Below are 19,463 nucleotides of genomic sequence, written 5' to 3' on the forward strand. Positions count from 1 at the left end.
TAGGTTAACTCTCCTGTAGTAATCCCAAATGCGTGGAATTTTTTGTCCACATATTAATAATACCGTGACATACTGCAAAGTCACGAACAGAATACAAATAGGGGAAGGAGTAGAGGTAACCGCATTATTGAAAATGTTGCAATTTCTTCAGACCTAACTTATACAAAACTGCATCGCAGTGACAATGTAGCCACGTACGTCTATTTGCTTATACGAGTTAGCCTTCAAGGAGGACATTGTCCGAAACATCAGCCACATTTGCAGTCCCATTTTTGTGCCTGTTGTCTGATCAGTGGCTCAACTATACAGTCAGTAGTTACCTTTACTCATTCTAAATGTTAATAATATCTTGATGGCAGTATATGTTAACACGTCCCTTTATTAATAAAGGAGGTCAGTGCTGCTAGCCGTTGATGACATTACATACACAAGAATGACACAAATGAATAAGCTTCTATGTGTCTGCCTAACAAAAAATGTTCTATAAATATTCAGCTGCAGAAACCATTGAATTACATATGTACTAAACCAATGTGGAAAGCTAGTAAGCATTTGTTTGTTGTCAGTCATATTTATTCCAAAGTAATTTTTTCACGTTTCATCTGGACCTTTTGTTGATTATTTTCTGTTCATTGCTAGAAGACAACCTGCACAATAAAAAGGAATAGTTATTAACAGAATAAAATATTGAACATTCACAAGTGTGTTATTGATTTGTTACTAATTTTCTGTCTGCTACACCAGCTCAAAACAAGCCCATTTTTTTAAGTGGTAGATCAGTATGTACATTTTTTGAACATTTGTAGTGAAATTTATCTTCAAATATAAAAGGTAGGCTCAATATTAGTAACTATGATATTGAAAAACTGCCTAACAGTAATGCCTGATAGGATTCATTTACCTAACACAATTTTTTTATCCTTGTTTTAAGGAAGTTCTGGAGAGCTCGGTTGAAGATAATGGGATACTTGAAAGGAAGATAGAAATTGTTACCTCAAGGAAGAAGAGACAAAGCTATGTGCTGAACTCCCAGTATGCATTTGACGAAGATGTAGTAGATGTCTGACAGCACTTACAACTTCAAAACATTATTTTTTATTTTGTGTACTGAGTTACATTGAACATCATTCCTCTTCCCCCACTCTCTCTGGCATATTGCCAGATGACTGATGTAAAAATGTTTTAGCTTATTCACTGACTTGTTATAGTTAAAAAGAATTTTATTATCAGTATAGTGAAAGTATTTTATATGCAGTAAACTGTGCGCTTTTTGGCATTCATACTGCCAGATCTTTTGTGTGTGCTTGTGTGTGTGTGTGTGTGTGTGTGTGTGTGTGTGTGTGTGTGTGTGTTTCCACAGATGTACTACACATTGTCATAACAATATCTGCAGAGCTGAAATAATATTATTGGTTTTAAATCAGCAATTTTTTCAGAGATATTTATTAGAATTTTATTTTTCATGGTTAATGGGTTTTGTAAATTATGATTAAAAGCCCATAGTGAGTGTTACAATGGAATGTTTATATTATCACAGTTCTAATTTGACTCTGCACTCGTGGTTAAGTTATGAAACAGTTCTTTTACAATGACATCTAAGATGTAGTACAGAATTACATCCCTCTTCTTACTAATTCAGTTCCATTATAGGTATATTCTGTTTTACAATGTGAAGTGACGCTGTATTTCACTTTTGTTGTTTATTGCTCTCAGTTAATATTTCCCACCATGTCGTATTTGCTCTTAGAATTTCAGTGATGGTTGAATTCACAGTTCTATGATGGCAAACCTGTTCCTGTGGTGTTTTCACTCTTTCTTTTATTCTTGTAAGGGGCTGCTCTGCTAATTTTGGATCAACTGCAGAGGAACTAGCTTTTCTCCAATCTTTAACAGAGATTTTGTATGTGGTTACTAGGTACACCTACTGAAGCACTGGGAGGTAAATTTCCCCATTACTTTTGGCATGCTTTTTTCCTAATAATTGAGGTAAACAGTCCTAAAAATATTATTTTCTTATGTTATTATTATTATTATTATTATTATTATTATGTAGTAACAAGATTCTGTTTTGTATTAAGTATTACTTTTGAAACCCATGCAAGGTTCTTTCTAAGTGTTAGAAGTTGGTGAGTGTTCATGATAAGGGTTATATAAATTCCCATGCTCATTCATTAAGTTCGTTGAGTGCAGCTGATCATTGTCAAATGTGTGTTCATATTTCCCACTTTATTTTCATTCCAGCAATCTGTCTTTTCCAGCACCCTAATTGCATGATTGCGTAATTTTCAGTATTGATAAAGTGTTGTGCAAACCACAGTCAAAATGATAGAAAATATTCATCACACAACATATTTATGAAATTGTTATCATTAATTGAAGGTTGTCAAAGATAACTGTTTATTCATTTGATCTTCTGCCATGAACCCAATTCCTGTGAAAAAAGGTGCATACAGATTAGCATGCTATTGCAGATAATTTATTGCTCTTTTGTCAGAGATGTCATTAGAGTCACTAATTGTGTAGTTAAGCTAAGTGTTGAATGATGTTGCAATTATTGTCACTTTCATCTTCTGAATGAGAATGACAAAGATCACTCAGTAAATAATGAGTATGCATTGGTACTGTTTTATTCCTGGTCATACACTTCAATTGTAGTACTGTTTCATATCAGTAATCACGTGGGCTTTTATTGTTATCATAACTGCTTCTAAAACAATGAAAATGTGAAACCCTTAAGCTGGCAGAGCTGCTGTAGCAAGTTCGATGTGCTATAGTGTCTCAAAAGATTCTTTCATTTTGTAACTTATAGAGGAAAATATCTGTGTAGCGAACAGTGAAATTTCATTGACTCTTATGCAGAAATTTCATTTACATTGACTTGGATGATCCTTCTACATCTGGTGAACATTATACTTCCATGAGGTACATATTTCTCATTACATACACTAATTATTAATTTTTTTACTTCAGTTATTACAATACAGCCACATAAACTCACTATTTGACAGATTTTTTGCCTGTTGGGTTACCATTGTATTATCTTATACTCTTTCAAGCAACAAATTCAAGGCTATCTACTCAAATGCATCCTTGGATACCTCTTTTTTTATGTCCTTGAACTTTCGAATGACTGGACGTGGTGTTTTGTATTGACTGACTACTTCCAAGCTGATTTCCGCATCACACTGGAACCATCTTGAAGTGCTGTAATATATAATAAAATCTACTTGTATTTTCAGTATTTATTTTGCTATATCTTAATTTAGCAGCTTTGTAGTTTGCTTCCTTGCACTTATGGGGAGGAGAAGATGGAGAAAATCTTTATTGCAGTTGTATCTTCATTCATATCTGGTCCATTTTTATTTGTGTTCTTGAGTGGAGTTCACATAGTAAACTGTTATTTTTATGAAAACCTACTATTACACAAAATAAACTTCACTAGAATGCAAGTAAAGCTTCATTTTGCTAAAGACTGTGAAATCCTCTCTATGAAGTGTGCACAAAATTTGTGTTTTTGCTGGCAGTACATTCGCTGTGCCATTTCATGTCTGATCTGGCACTGCTGCAAAAAGTATTTTAATGTTGTCAGTGATACCCCTACTTTGATGAACAATCTGGTCAGTGTTTATTGAAATTTTTGCAGTTGTTTTTCGTACCAAAATTGTTGTTAGAGTATAAAATCATCAGACTTCTTCTTTACATTGTTGGATTGCCTATTGTGTGACCATGCCCATTTCTGTGCAAAATTGTGCAAACATCACAGTAACAGGTTTCAGGAATCTGTGTAGATAATCAACAAAAGTTTTGCTTACAAAATTTTTACAAATTGTTTCATTTGACCAACCCTTAAGTGTGTGTTACTTACTGAACTCACTCACTGTTTTAAGTGATTTGTGTAGTAGATTTGTTCTGTTCTAGCAATATAGTTTGAGGAAAGAATTAACAAAACTATTTCCTGTTGTATTCTGATCCACTTGTATTCCATGGAGACTGTAACGAAATGAATTAGAATGTACAGATAAACAGTAATCATTAGTGTTTAATTTTACATTCATTAGTTATAAGTGAACAGTCTGAAGTGATGGGGATTATGAAAGTTCTATAGAGTGAGTGATAGATAAAAGTTTTGTAGAGTGAGTGATAGATAATACCTGCTTCCATGCACTAGAAATTTGGACATCTTCCGCCACTGTGATTTAATTGCAGTATTGTCTTTGAATGTGTGTGTGTGTGTGTGTGTGTGTGTGTGTGTTTACTACAGGTAAACAGCATTCCTTAAATTTTTTGACTTGGGCAGGTCAATGAGAAGGAGTTAATATGGTCAGCAATCTAAAATAAAAAGGCACTAACATTTGAAAAGTTGGAATGGTTTGCATCACCGAGCTTTTTCTTAAAAAGGTATTAAATTGCAATGATAAATTCTCATGAGGATATAATGTACAGGGGTCATTAGATGATTGGCTTTGCTTACGTATTATTAAGCACAATCCTACCTTTGATTTTACTTTTCATTCATCAGAGCTTTTGATGTACCAGAATACTACTGTAGAATTGGTAAAAGGTGCACTCTAGACTCCACATGAACTCGTCAGAAATTGTAATACTGCAGTAAAGACATTGCCTACATGCTTGTGTTCTGCTTCCTCTCCCCTTCGTAAAAGGAAAAGAATTAACATACGTAGTTAAGCTTATTATGTCTGGGATATGTGGAATGAATATTTTATGTTCAGCATTTTTTGGAAATTTCATTATGTAAATCATTATATGATTGCAGATACTTTAATAAAAATTATATTTTAAGTGAGGACTTATATGGATCCCAACTTGTTTTTGTGCTGTACACTAATACATTCGGATGATGCCTAAGTAATCGTTTAAAATTCAGATGCTTTTGAAGGATTTTCCCCCTGATGATCAGTGTATTCCCAATGCAGTACCACAGCAGAGCAGCACTCACTATAACTAAGAGTTCACATAAATTAGCGTGTTGTGAGAACAATTGGAAGCAGTTGATGTACTACCTAGCTTGTACCATTTTGCACCATCACATGTCAAAAGAATGTACAGATGCGTGTTTTGGCAACTGTGGTACTGGGTCAGCCCATATTAAATCAACCAAGGATTTAGCCCTCATAGGTTAGATATTTATTGTTTATTTTCTGTACCAATAGAGCAAACAAAAATTCATACTGCTTTGATGCAAAGATCATTTGTTTTTCAAACTTGAAGAAATGAAATCTGCTCATTGTTCTGAGAGCGCATTGGAATAAAAATGTCTGTAAACTCAAAGCTATTGATGCTAGGAAGTTGTGGCTGATGTCATTGTAAATTTCCTGGTTTTAAACTTCGAGATGTAACACAATAAATAAACTTTAATTTGATATGTAACACAATAGATACTTAAAAAATTTACTTCATTATACAAAAATTACATTAAAAAAATTACATTTATCAAACGTTTGTGGAACCTACACTCTCTTTTGTGGATGTTATGTACATTCGTTTCTGTACCTCTAAGTGGAAAAACTAGTTGTATCGTAAAATAAATGTACTACAACAAATTCATACTTTTTAACTGAATTGATGACAAAAATCAGTCTGTTACCATATTATTTATAAAATTAATTTTCATTTAAACCATACTTTTCTGAAAAAATTATCATGAGTGTGTTTTACATTATAAAAAACCAAAATTTTTGAATATTTGCATGATGAAGTTAATTCCACAGTAGTGTTGTGTTGCATATCAAACCAAAGCATTGGTCATCACCTTTAAAATGACAGTACCATCAGATCAATAGAGTCAATAGTTTTGGAGTTATATTTCATTTTATTCCTCAAAAAAATTTGGGAAATCAGAAATTTTAATATTTTGAAGTATCAACAACAAATAACTGGCTTGTCAAGAGCTCTTAGAATTTGCAGTACTTGACAATTGCACAGGTACTGCCAAATATTATAAGTCAGAGAAATCTGGAATATCCAGATCCAAGCTTTAACCAGAATTGGTTGATTTGACCTTATCATGTTTCTGTAAAATATTTAATGAATCTACAAAGAATTTCAGATAGTTAAGCAGTGTTCTGTGAGCAACTAGACCATCCACCATTTTTAGCCTTGATATTTCTAGTGGCTGACCATATTGTGTTAAAAAAAATGTGGTGACTGTATTGTCAGCTGTCACTACAAAAGCTTTCCGTAAAAAAACCTGTGTATTTTGACCCATGTATGAATGGTCCTCATATTTAATTTATAAAGCCATATTATTATTTGTATTAATGTATTGATACGTTAAATATTCAGTTTTAAATTTTGATTATCTAGTTTATAACGTGTGATACTTTTGAATCAGTATTTATACTAATGTTTTTTATTAGAATTTTTATCTGTTAACTGCTATTATTAATAATCTTAATAATGTTATTACTTTTTAACTGTTTAAATTTTCGAAAAAAAAATTTTTTTTTCAGTTGTATTGTTATTTTTTCTTTTTGTTATAGAAATGTTTTAAACTGAGATATCACTTCCAGTATTTTAGATCCGAAGTAGATCCAGATACTGTTAATCACTTACACCTATTATATTTGCAAAATAACACACAGGAAATTTACAAATTTAGTGCAAGATCTCACCATTGTGATTGCAGGATATTCTTCTGTGATTAATATGCTAAACTCTCATGAGGAAAATATTTTAATATTTTATTGTGTTTCAGTTAATTGTTTAATTAAAATATACTCCTACCTGGAGCTTCCATTGTTTTAATTAAAACATATGATGATTTCAATTGTAAAATGACAGTGATACTGGAATATGTTGTGTGTGGTATGGATATTAATTTTATACAACTGAATTGTAGCTGCTTAGTGCATCAAATTTCTGAAAAGTTGTGTCTTTATGCGTTTTCTCATTTGGTGGACATCTATTTGAGAAAAATGAGAGAAAAGACTACAAAAACTGTGTAACACAGACGAATGTGTAAGTGTTAGCAGTTTGCCAATGTTCTCAGTGATTTGAAATTTCTTTAATGAAATTTTGTGTTTAGTTTGAGACAAATTGTGAGTTTTACAGGCTAGTCTGTGACAACATAGATTAGATAGTGTGAAGAACGGTGTATTGTTGAATATTTGACATGATGTATAATTACTGAATGTACATATGCTGACATATATATTGTAGTCACAAAACAGAACAGCTTTTAGTTCACCTAATTATACCTACAAGAATCTTTAATTTCAATTGTAGTTATGTTTCAAAAATTCACATGTGTATAATCGAGTCATTTACAACATTCCTGTAAAAACTGCCTACTCCTCTTTGCCTTCAATTTAAGTACAGAGATGAGATAATAAAAGGACTGTTTTACAGTATTTGTATTTTGCAGTTGGTATTACATGGTATCACTATCTAAATTGTGAGTGAATTACATAATTTGTGACACACACGATATATCTGCAACCTCTTCGTCTTTCTCGGCAAGTTGCGCTAATATACAGCTCTCGGGTTTACATCTGAAAAAGTTACATTAATGAAATGTCTAGTCTGAGGTCAAAGTATGACATTTAGGATACTGACTGCCACAATATTGTTACTTATTTTCTCTGACATTCTGGCAGGTCTGAAGAGTACAGGTTCTGGTTGGAAACACTGTGGTAGGCTGTTGCAACAAAGCCCTGTAGGTTGTGGGCACTGCCAGGTGACTATCAACTTGCCCGCGAAAGGCAAAGGTCCCGAGTTCGAGTCTCGGTCGGGCACACAGTTTTAATCTGCCAGGAAGTTTCATATCACCGCACACTCCGCTGCAGAGTGAAAATCTCATTCTGGACTATCAACTTGCTTGCACATGGGCACTGCTCGGGCAGGCATTCTGTACGTGCGCCAGACGCCAGGCCAGAGTTACCTGCAGGCTCTCGGCCAGTGTAGTACACTGTAGCCCAACTGCCGCACTGCTTGCATGTCAGCCATTTGCTCGCCTCTGCTGACCTGTGCCCGTGAACACCGAGCTGCCTATCAGTGGGCACACAAAGTAGTACGGCCTGTGCTACACTTATGATTGTCGTATATGTGTGGAATTCAGCTGCAAAAAAAACTCGTGACTATTTTCAACATCTGCTGTAAATTATGTGCACCGATGTCAGTTTGGCATGTACATTGTAATACAACTAATGTAGATGACCACCTGTACTGACGCTGACTGATTCTCGTAGTTTCTCCTCAGTACCTCCACTCCCCTACTATCGATCACTGCAAAGCTGGAAGTCTACATCAGTGTGGGATGGTGTTCGCTCTGAGATGTACACGACACCTCAGTTTAGTTTGTAAGAAAACACACATTTATTCTTCACTAAGATTGGTTAATAGTAATGGTGACCAATTTATCAACTACAAAAATTTATAGGTGCATTGAACCAGATCAGCACATAACACTACAGTGGTGAAGTTAATTGTTGGATTGCAAAAGAGAAACATGATTCACATTTACACAAAAAAAGCCACAGTTTTCATTTAACACTGTCTTGCAGTAATTTATTGAAAATGATTACATGTGGCAGTTCAGGTAATGTAGTCCATAATGAGCTTCTCGCTGTCTGACAATAACTTGTTTCACTGACAGTGACATTCCACACTCACATTAATCACAGCACAATTCAATTAAAGTGTTGCTTAATTTGAAGTACTGTAATCACTCCAAAGATTTTACGTGTTAATAGTATTGAGTTTCACAGTTATGAGTGTGAATGTTTTCATTTACAAAAGGTGCATAACTGAGAGATGACCCGACATAGATCTTACTCATGGGCTGTTTAATCATGAACTAATTTTGAGTAAAATATAACTATTTATGTGTAGGTATGACAACAAACTTGTTATTTTCCAGACTATATAATACTTTGAAAACTGGCTAGGCTGGATTTTACTGGTTTGGATGAACTAAAAGAACAATTGCAATTCTGGCTTATGTACAATGTTGCTGGTCAGAACTTTGAAAAATACACGGATATTATTATTCTTATGTGTTGTGGATTCACTTGTTTACATGTACGAGTTCCATATTGTGAATCATAGCAAATCTTATGAAATTATTGATTAGCTAGCTAATTAATTAATGCTGTATGTCATTTTGTAGAAAAAAATTAAGGTAATGAAGGTACGTAGTCAAAGTTCGGAATCTAACAATTATTGTGACAAAATCTGCAATGGAAGTTGGAAGTGGCTCTAAACTTCAAGTCCAGTTATTTTGGAAGATAATTAGCTTTGGGCGATTTTAAATATGTTGCAAGAAAGTCAGAATGCTTAGCCTTCTATTGGTGTGGGTCATTATATGGAATTATTCGAATAAGCCCACTGAAGTTTTACATACATCAAACTACAGTTTTAACTTTAATGAACTGTAAGTTCTATTTAACATGCTGTACGGCCACAAACTTTTGTTCTTGGAATCAGCACACTGAGAAGAATGTACTGAACAATGAATCTAAATTGGAGGTCGAGCTTAATTGCACTTTTGGAATGTCAATAATGTCTCATATTTACAGTATGATGAGTTTTGAAAGTCTAGCGGAGAAAGGGGAAAAAATTCATTATTAACCAGGACAGAAAACGTAACAGATGGCTTAGAATCCACCTCACTATCTCGCACACCATATACTAGTATTTATCCTCTGTATATCTAAAAACAAAGATGATGTGACTTACCAAATGAAAGTGCTGGCAGGTCGACAGACACACAAACAAACACAAACATACATACACACAAAATTCAAGCTTTCGCAACAAACTGTTGCCTCATCAGGAAAGAGGGAAGGAGAGGGAAAGACGAAAGGGTGTGGGTTTTAAGGGAGAGTTTAAGGAGTCATTCCAATCCCGGGAGCTGAAAGACTTACCTTAGGGGGATAAAAGGACAGGTATACACTCGCGCGCGCGCGCACACACACACACGTCCATCCACACATATACAGACACAATGTGTGTGTGTGTGTGTGTGTGTGTGTGTGTGTGTGTGTGTGTGTGTGTGTGTGTGCGCGCGCGCGCGCGCGCGCGCGCGCGCGCGCGCGAGAGAGTGTATACCCGTCCTTTTATCCCCCTAAGGTAAGTCTTTCAGCTCCCGGGATTGGAATGACTCCTTAAACTCTCCCTTAAAACCCACACCCTTTCGTCTTTCCCTCTCCTTCCCTCTTTCCCTCTCCTTCCCTCTTTCCTGATGAGGCAACAGTTTGTTGCGAAAGCTTGAATTTTGTGTGTATGTTTGTGTTTGTTTGTGTGTCTGTCGACCTGCCAGCACTTTCATTTGGTAAGTCACATCATCTTTGTTTTTAGATATATTTTTCCTACGTGGAATGTTTCCCTCTATTATATTTATCCTCTGTTGCGTACATAAGGGAGTGAGAATTGTGTTTAATGTATGCTTGTCTCATTCGGACTGAATTGACATATTGTTCAAAACCTTATAATGTATTTTATAAATACTTTTTCTGAAGATGATATAGTGGAGATGCTGAATCACAGATGGGCACAATAAAAAGTCTGTCATAAATAAATAAAACTTTCGGCCATTAAAGCATTCATCAACAACAACACACAGACACACACACACACACACACACACACACACACACCTGAAACCACTATGGTTTGTGTGTGTGTATTGTTGATGAAGGCCTTAATGGCTGAAAGCTTTATTCATTTGTGGCCATCTTTTTGCTGTGCATATCTGTCCCTGAGCATCTCCGCTATGCGGTGAGTAGCAACTTTCCTTTCCATAATATTGTTACATTCCATCCTGGATTTTCCATTGTTTGATTTTCTGTAGATGAGCTTTAGTAGATAGATTATATACACGAAAGGGGCCTGGAGATTCTAGAAAGATACAGACATATTACATAACGGCTATACATATATTTGAAACTCCAAAACATTTCCAAGGGGACTCTAAAAATAATTCATTCATGATTAACTACAGATTAAAATTGAAGAAATTGCAGAAAGGTAACAAAATTACGGAGAAAGGACATGCATAAACTGAAAGAACCAAGGTTGTTGAAATATTTATTCAGAGCATTAGGCAATGATTGATTAAAATGGGAAAGGAATAAAATAGAAGCTGACTGAGTAGATTGAGAGATGAAATAGTAAAAGCCGCAGAAGATCAAACGCGGAAAAAGAGAAAACCCAATAGGAATCCTGGGATAATGCACAAAATCTAACTAAAGAAAAGAGAAAACATGAAAATGGTGATGAAGCAGGTAAAAGAAATACAGACATCATAAAAGAAAAACAAAAAGGTTGACAAGAAGCACAAAATGGCAAAGCAGAAACTAGAATGAGATTTTCACTCGGCAGTGGAGTGTGCTCTGATATGAAACTTCCTGGCAGATTAAAAATGTGTGCCGGACCGAGGCTCGAACTCAGGACCTTTGCCTTTCGCGGGCAAGAGCTCTACCATCTGGGCTACCCTAGCACGACTCACGCCCCGACCTCACAGCTTTACTTCTGCCAGTACCTCATGGCTTAGCCACAGCCTTGGGGATGTTCCCAGAATGATATTTTCACTCTGCAGCGGAGTGTGTGCTGATATGAAACTTCCTGGGAGATTAAAACTGTGTGCCGGACTGAGAGTCGAACTCGGGACCTTTGCCTTTCGTGGGCTAGTGCTCTACCGTCTGAGCTACCCAAGCACGACTCAAGTTTCATATCAGTGCACGCTCCACTGTGGGGTGAAAATCTCATTCTGGAAACATTCCCAAGCTAAGCCATGTCTCCGCAATATCCTTTCTTTCAGGAGTGCTAGTTCTGCAAGGTTCGCAGGATAGCTTCTGTAAAGTTTGGAAGGTAGGAGATGGGGTACTGGCAGAAGTAAAGCTGTGAGGACGGGGCATGAGTCTGAGGGTCTTGAAGTCTTAGGGTATTTCGCCTGTCTCGTACATCTTGCTCACCAAATGGGAGAGCTTTGTCAGGCTACCAGTAGTTCTAATGGAATGTTGTCTTGTCCTGGGGCCTTGTTTCGACTTAGGTCTTCCAGTACTCTGCCAAATTCTTCATGCATTATCATATATCCCATTTCATCTTGATTTAAGTCCTCTTCCATTTCTATAATATTGCTCTCAAGTACACTGCCCTTGTATAGACCCTATATACTCCTCCTACCTTTCTGCTTTCCCTTCTTTACTTGGAACTGGTTTTCCATCTGAGCTTTTTATATTCACAGGTGGTTCTATTTTTCCTTTCCTATCTTACCCCTAGCAGTATACACCTGTATATTCTTACATTTGTCCTCTAGCCATCCCTGCCTAGCCATTTTGCAATTCCTGTCTATCTCATTTTTGAGACGTTCATATTACTTTTCATCTGCTTTATTTACTAAAGATTTAAATTTTCTCCGTTCATTTGTTAAATCCAATATCTCTTCAGTTATGCATGGATTTCTACTACACCTCGTCTTTTTACCTACTTGATCCTCTGATGCCTTCCCTATTTCATCTCTCAAAGCTACCCATTCTTCCTCTACTGTATCTCTTTCCTCTTGTTCTTTCAGTTTATCTGGATCCCATCTCCTTAAATCCCTGCATTTTTGCAGTTTCTTCAATTTCAATCTACAGTTCATAACCAATAAATTGTGGTCCACATCTGCCCCTGGAAATGTCTTACAATTTAAAACCAGGTTCCTAAATCTCTGTCTGTACCATTATATAATCTATATTAAAGCTTCCACATATGCAACCTTCTGTCATGGATCTTACACCAAGTGTTAGCTATGATTGAGTAATGCTCTGTGCAAAATTCTACCAGGAGGCTTACTCTTTCATTCCTTACTCACAGCACATATTCACCTACTACTTTTCCTTCTCTTCCTTTTCCTACCATCGAATTCTAGTTCCCCCAGATTATTAAATTTTCATCTCTCTTAACTGTCTGCATAATTTCTTGTATCACATCACACATTTCTTCAATCTCTTCATCATCTGTGGAGCTAGTTGGCATATAAACTTGTACAAGGCATGGTCTATGTGTGTATCTTGGCCACAATAATGTATTCACTATGCTGTTTGTAGTACCTTATCCGTGTTCCTATTTTTTTTATTAATTGTTAAACCCACTCCTGCATTACACTTACTGATTTCGTATTTATAGCTCTATATTCAACTGACCAGAAGTCTTGTTCATCTTACCACCAAACTTCAATAATTCCCACGATATTTAATTTTCACATATCCATTTCCCTTTTTAAATTTTTCTGACCTACCCACCCGATTAAGGGATCTGACATCCCATGCTCCAATCCACAGAACACCAGTTTTGTTTCTTCTGATAACGGCGTCTTCCTGAGTAGTCCCCACCCGGAGATCTGAATTGGGGACTATTTTACCTCAAGAATGTTTTACCCAAGAGGATACCCTCATCATTTAGCCATACAGTAAAGCTGCATGTCCTCAGGGAAAAATTATGGCTGTAGTTTCCCCTTGCTTTCAGCCGTTCACAGTACTGGCACAGCAAGGCCGTTTTGGTTAGCATTACAAGTCAATCATCCAGACTGTTGCCCCTGCAACTACTGAAAAGGCTGCTGCCCCTCTTCAGGAGGCGCACATTTGTCAAGCCTCTCAATAGACACCCCTACAGTACAGCTATCTGTATCACTGAAGTATGCAAGCCTTCCCACGGCAAGGTCCATGGTTCATGGGGGGGGGGGGGGGGGGGGGGTCATTCCAGAGATTAGGAATAACTTATTTTCGCAGCACACAATGCACTATGTGCAGTGACCAGGAAAGTTCTTTTTTTACACACTGGTCTTAGTGAGATTCTTTCAACCTTGGTGTACCCTGAAGCAGTGCATAATGGGGTTCAACCTAGTAAAGCTGTTTAAGAGGGTGGCTGCAACACGTGTCTGCAAGATGCATGAAAAGTACCCGCTGCAAAGAGGATTTTATAGTAGTAGGTTTTCCCCACCCTGTTTATGTAGATTTAAGTGCACATTAGGCACTGACGCACAGCGGTTGTGAGATGAGGCGGCGTGTACTGTTAAGTCAAACTGAGGGTGCTAAATGAAGCAAGTTCTTGTCTAAAATGGCTGTATTATATTCTCATTTTAGTGATCACATTCTGATACCAAGTTTGCCCTAACACAGAGTTGACGACGTAGAGACATATACTTTCTTATACACTGAAGTGCCGAAGAAACTGGTACAGTCGTGTGTATTCAAATAAAGAGATATTTAAACAGACAGAATACGGTGCTGTGGTCAGCAATGCCAATATAAGACAAGTGTCTGGCACAGTTGTTAGATTGGTTACTGCTGTTATGATGGCAGGTTGTTAAGATTTAATTTAATTTGAACGTCGTGCTATAGTCGGCACATGAGCGATGGGACACAACATCTCTGAGGTAGCAATGAAGGGGGGATTTTTCCACATGAGCATTTCACAAGTGTACTGTGAATAACAGGAATCCGGTAAAACATCAAACCTCCAACATTGTGGCGGCCGAAAAAAGATTCTGCAAGAACGGGACCAATGATGACTGAAGAGAATCATTCCACGTGATGCAACTTGCTGTTTACAAGAGATCTCCACCCGAACATATTCTTACAGATTTATGAAGAGCCCTGCAGGATTCATGGTGTCAGTTCCCTTCAGCACTATTTCAGACATTAGTCGAGTCCACGCCACATCGTGTTGCGGCACTTCTGCATGCTCGAGGGAGCCCAACAAGATATTAGGCAGGTGTACCAGTTTCTTTGGCTCTTCAGTGTAGTTCGTACTGTTATGTTTACTCACAGAACTCATTCTCTCATTAGTAGCCAGATTAGGTATAGAACCTATGAACTTATGTTCAAAGAATCATAACTTTTACCTGTCAGTAAAGAGCTGCAAATTTCACAATCGGATGTTTCAGAACAATGACTTCGTAGCATGGCACAAAGAACTTTTTAACCCATAGGAAGAAAGTTACAAATTCTGTAAAACTTGCACAAATTCAGAAAGTAATGTTTCCCTCATCTCTTCTCTTCATTTTCACAAACCACTCAGTTTCTCAGCAAATACAAATTACAATATTTTTTTTAAAATTATTGTAACCCCAAAACATAAGTAGGTGGTACTCCATGAGACAAGTGCGCAAAGATCTCTCTCACTTCCATAGCACGTGACTGTTCCCTTCTGTCAGTGCTGGAACATTCTTTTGTTCTAGTCCCACAAGAGAACACGACATGATGGCTGACACAACAAACTTTATTAAGTCTAGAAAACAATGTATTATAATGGGTACGCTAGCCACAGAAGGACTCCCAATAACACATATGCAGAGGTAAACATGTAACTGAATTTGAGCTGGCTGAGCCCATCTCTAAAAGCTATTGGGCAGCCAGTAGAGTTCACCAAAGAGAGGTTGCACATGCATCCTCGAGTGGTGGCCTCTGACGGTTGACAAAATTTTAGCTGTGTCTGCCGACATCCGTGGCACGCCTTATGACTGTGCACTTGGATCTCAGGTGTGAATCCATGCAGATCACTGTACCCCTCCCCCCTTTAAGGAGAGCCTTCTGATCCTTGGGGTGAGTTGTAGATGGCCACAAGGTGGAAATGGTGTCCATGTCCATGGGAGCCCTTGAGGCAAGGGGAGCAAGCAGCCCCCATTGCCGGAGACCTGGGGATATGGGCGAAAGTGGCTGGTGTGAGGAGAGACCTGAAATACCTCCCATTGGAGCACAAGATGACAGAACCAGTGATGGGCAGTACAAGTCAGAGTGCATGGCAACCTCTTACAGCAGTGTGGAAGGTGGAGGTGACACTGCCTTAAGCTGAGGCTGCTCCTGTGTCATTGAGCCCACGAGAGGTATGCACTCTGGTTGGAAAGTGATGGCGTGTGAGACTAGGACACAGGAGTTGCAGCAGCTTCCTCGGCTGGTGCCTGTGGAGATCCGATGGGCTATGGGAACCAATAGGAGACTAGGAGTTGTCCAGTAGGCCAACAGAAAAAAAAATTTAGCACCTCTTTGATGAGAAAGTCTTACAGATATTTTCTTCATCTGGATCTTAAAGGTGTAAGCCATGCACTTGGCCTCCATTTTTGATTGTTGGTGAAAGGGAGGGGATGTTAAGTCCCCTAGTGCTCAGAGCCAGAGCCAAAGCCAAAGGGAGGGGAGTGAAAATGATGACTGCCTGACCACACAAAGCAATCACAAAACACCTGAGACAGAAACTGAGGTCCATTGTCAGAAATGAGGGCAACTGGAAGACATTCCACAGAAATTTTTTTTGCATAGAGCTTGAAGGGTGATGCTGGTAGTGGTTGAGGGAGCACTGGACCACATATGGAAAATGCAAAAATATAACAAGGATAATCTGTCGGAACACATTCAGAATCAGACCGTAAAATCAACATAGATGTGTTCCCAGAGCTGAGTACCTGAAGGCAATGGAGAGAGAGATGAGTGGGGAGCCACCTGTAGACTACAATGCTGGGGACACGCAGCAACCAAGTGTCGCCAGTTCGTGGTCCATGCCGGGCCAGTAAATTTTTCTGCGAGCCAATGCTTTGGTGCGGGAAGCACCCCAGTCCCCATTATGTAACAGCTGTAAGACTTCCTGCTACAAACTCCCAGGAATGACCAGCAGGGAAGCTGCATTGTCCGTGGAGAGGAGGAGGATCTCGTCAATGACCAAAAGACAATGGCACAAGACAGAGTTGTCGACTCCCAGCCAAATGTGTAACCTGTGGTAGGGATGCACATGGGGGTGATTGTTCGCCTCCTCCCTGCTGTATCATCTGCAATGGCGTCCATGCCGCCTCCTCTCAGCATTGTCCTGTTGCTGTCTAGTTGCAAATCCTGTGTTCCACCGCCTGGCACTTATAGTTTTGTTCTTGTTACATTTCGCTCCATGAAGTACATGGCCACGCAGACTTGCAATCTCAAATTCAGCTCTGAGGTTGTGAAATCGTCCAGTGTGAAGGTAGGATCTCCGTTCCCTCGTCCAGCTGTGCAACAAGCCATCAAACTCTCGCTTCAAGGGGCAAAGCCACCAGCTACACAACCAACAGGCCAGAAAGGACAGAAGCAGTACTCCCGTGATGACTTCCTGTGTACCTCCAGCCAGCCAACACCCGAGTCTTTCTCCACTACCCAGAAAGGATTGAAGAAGTCGAACAAGGGCAAACACTCTTCTCCTTCGCTGACTCGAAGATCGTCTTTAACGGTGTCAGTGATACCGTTGCCTGAGCAGCCTTTGTGTTGCCAGTACACGCCACCAACCATTTTTCTACATTGGCCTCTACAAACTGACACCACGAGAAAGCCCATGCTTCTGTGGATCTCATGGAGCAGAATACTCCTGCCTCTGTGCCCTGTTGCAGAGAGTCTTGGCCGGCACTCGGCAGCCGCCAAGGTGACACCCCTTCATTTTCTCCTCATCCTGGCTCTCCTCCAATGGAACGTTCGTGACCTTCAATCCCACAAAGAGGATTTACAGCTGCTTTTAGAATTGCAGTGTCCCCTTGTACTCGGTTTTGAGGAAACAAAATTGCATCCTCACAACCGCTTTGAGCTTTCACATTTCTTCCCAGTCTGTTTTGACCTCTCCCCTGAGGTCGGCATTCCATCTCATGGGATAGTCATGCTGCTCATATGGGATGATATTCATAGTCAAACCATCTCCCTGACTACCCATCTTCAAGCTCCTGCCGTTCGCCTTTTCCTTCCTCACCTGACTTTTTCCCTTTGTACCATTTATATCCCTCCGTCATTTGATCTCACCAGGGCAGACTTCCTCCAGTTTATTGGGCAGCTACCTTATCCATTTCTGTTATTCGGTGACTTTAATGCACATCATCCCCTTCGGGGTTCTCCCAGAACCTGTCAGAGAGGTGCCCTCTTGGCTGACCTTCTTAATGAACTTAACCTCTTCTGCCTTTACACAGGTGCACCCACATTCCTTTCTGACTCCTCACACACCTATTCCCATTTGGACCTATTTTTCTGCACAGCCTATCTTGCCCATCATCTCGAGTGGACCGTTCTTTCAGACACCTACTAAAGCGACCATTTCACATGTGCAATCCGTTTGTTGACTGCTACCGCGCCTGTGTACACACCCAAATAGCTGCTTACTAAGGCTGAATGGTGGCTTTACTCCTCCCTGGCGACCTTCCCCAGTTGTGATGACCAGGTGGAATATTTTACAAACGTTATCCTTACTGCTTGAGAACGCTCCATTCCTCGCACTTCCTGTTAACCACGCCATGTCCCATGCATGCTGCGACGCAATTCGCGCGTGGAGACGTGCTCTCCACAGTTTTAAGCGTCATCCTACGATAGCAAACTGCTGGATTTCATTCACTAGTTCTTTTAACAGTTACACCCCTTCCTCTGTCATGCGGGCCAACCTTGGGTGGCTCCCTGGGACCCAATTTCTGGCCTGACTGTAGCAGACGATGTTATTATGGACCCTATTGCTATCTTCAACACCTTGGGCCGCCGTCTGCAGAAATTTTGAGCTCTTCTCACTATCACTCTGCCTTCCTCTACTGGAAAAGAGCAGCAGAGGCTCAGGCGATATACCTTCTCTTCACAGAATCGTGAGTGCCACAATGCCGCCTTTCCTATGGTGGAGCTAGCTCATGTTCTCAGTTCATCCTGATCCTCCACCCCAGGGCCAGACGCTGTCCACATTAAAATGTTGCAGTACCTTTCTTTTGCGAGTAAGCACTTTCTGCCTAATATTTAGAACCGCAACTGGGCAGAGGGCACATTTCCTGGACACTGGCTGAACCCACTGTCATACCCATACCTAAGCCCGGTAAGAACAAACACCTTCCTTTTAGCTACCACCCCATCTCTCTCATCAGCTGTGTTCGCAAGGTTATGGAACGTATGATTGATGCCCAGCTGGTATGGTGGCTCGAGTCTCACAAGTTACTAACCACTGCACATTGTGGATTTAGAGCTCACTGTTCTGCAGTTGACCATCTTGTCATTTTGTCCACCCATGTCATGAATAGTTTTTTTGCGGAAATCGCAGACTGTGGTAATGTTTTTCGATTTGGAGAAGGCCTAGAACAACAGCTCGAGTACTGGTGCCCTCCGTACTCTCTATACGTGGGGCTTCCATGGCCGCCTTACCCATTTCCTTGAGGAATTTTTAAAAGTCTGAGTTTTCAAGATGTGTGTGGGTTTTGTCTTATGGACATCTCTATCCAGGAAAGCGGTGTGCCTCGGGTTCCGCCCTGAGCGTCATCCTCTTTGCTATTAGCATTAACCCTGTAATGCCCTGTCTCTCACGGGACATCTGCAGCCCCCTTTTCGTTGACGACTTTGTCATCTTTTCCACGGACCTGTCTCATTGAGCAGCGTCTTCAGCAATGTCTCAGTCGCCTTTACTCATGGAGCATCGCAAATGTCTTTCATTTATCGACTGACAGAACCGTTTGTATGAATTTCTGGCGATGCAACTGGTTTTCCCACCATCTTTACATC

General features: G+C 39.3%; 1 protein-coding gene across 1 annotated transcript in view; it reads left to right on the forward strand.

Moving 5' to 3' along the window:
• The window catches only part of LOC124605305 (F-actin-uncapping protein LRRC16A), a 528,830-nt gene extending 521,594 nt beyond the window's left edge, over positions 1-7,236 (forward strand). Inside the window, exon 33 of the mRNA XM_047136886.1 lies at positions 932-7,236. Within this exon, the coding sequence (XP_046992842.1) occupies positions 932-1,066 (135 nt within the window). The 3' untranslated portion in view covers positions 1,067-7,236. The remainder of the gene's footprint in view (positions 1-931) is intronic.
• Positions 7,237-19,463: the final 12,227 nt, after the last annotated feature.

This window comes from Schistocerca americana, chromosome 3 (assembly GCF_021461395.2).
Source record: "Schistocerca americana isolate TAMUIC-IGC-003095 chromosome 3, iqSchAmer2.1, whole genome shotgun sequence".
In the NCBI taxonomy this organism is placed as follows: domain Eukaryota; kingdom Metazoa; phylum Arthropoda; class Insecta; order Orthoptera; family Acrididae; genus Schistocerca; species Schistocerca americana.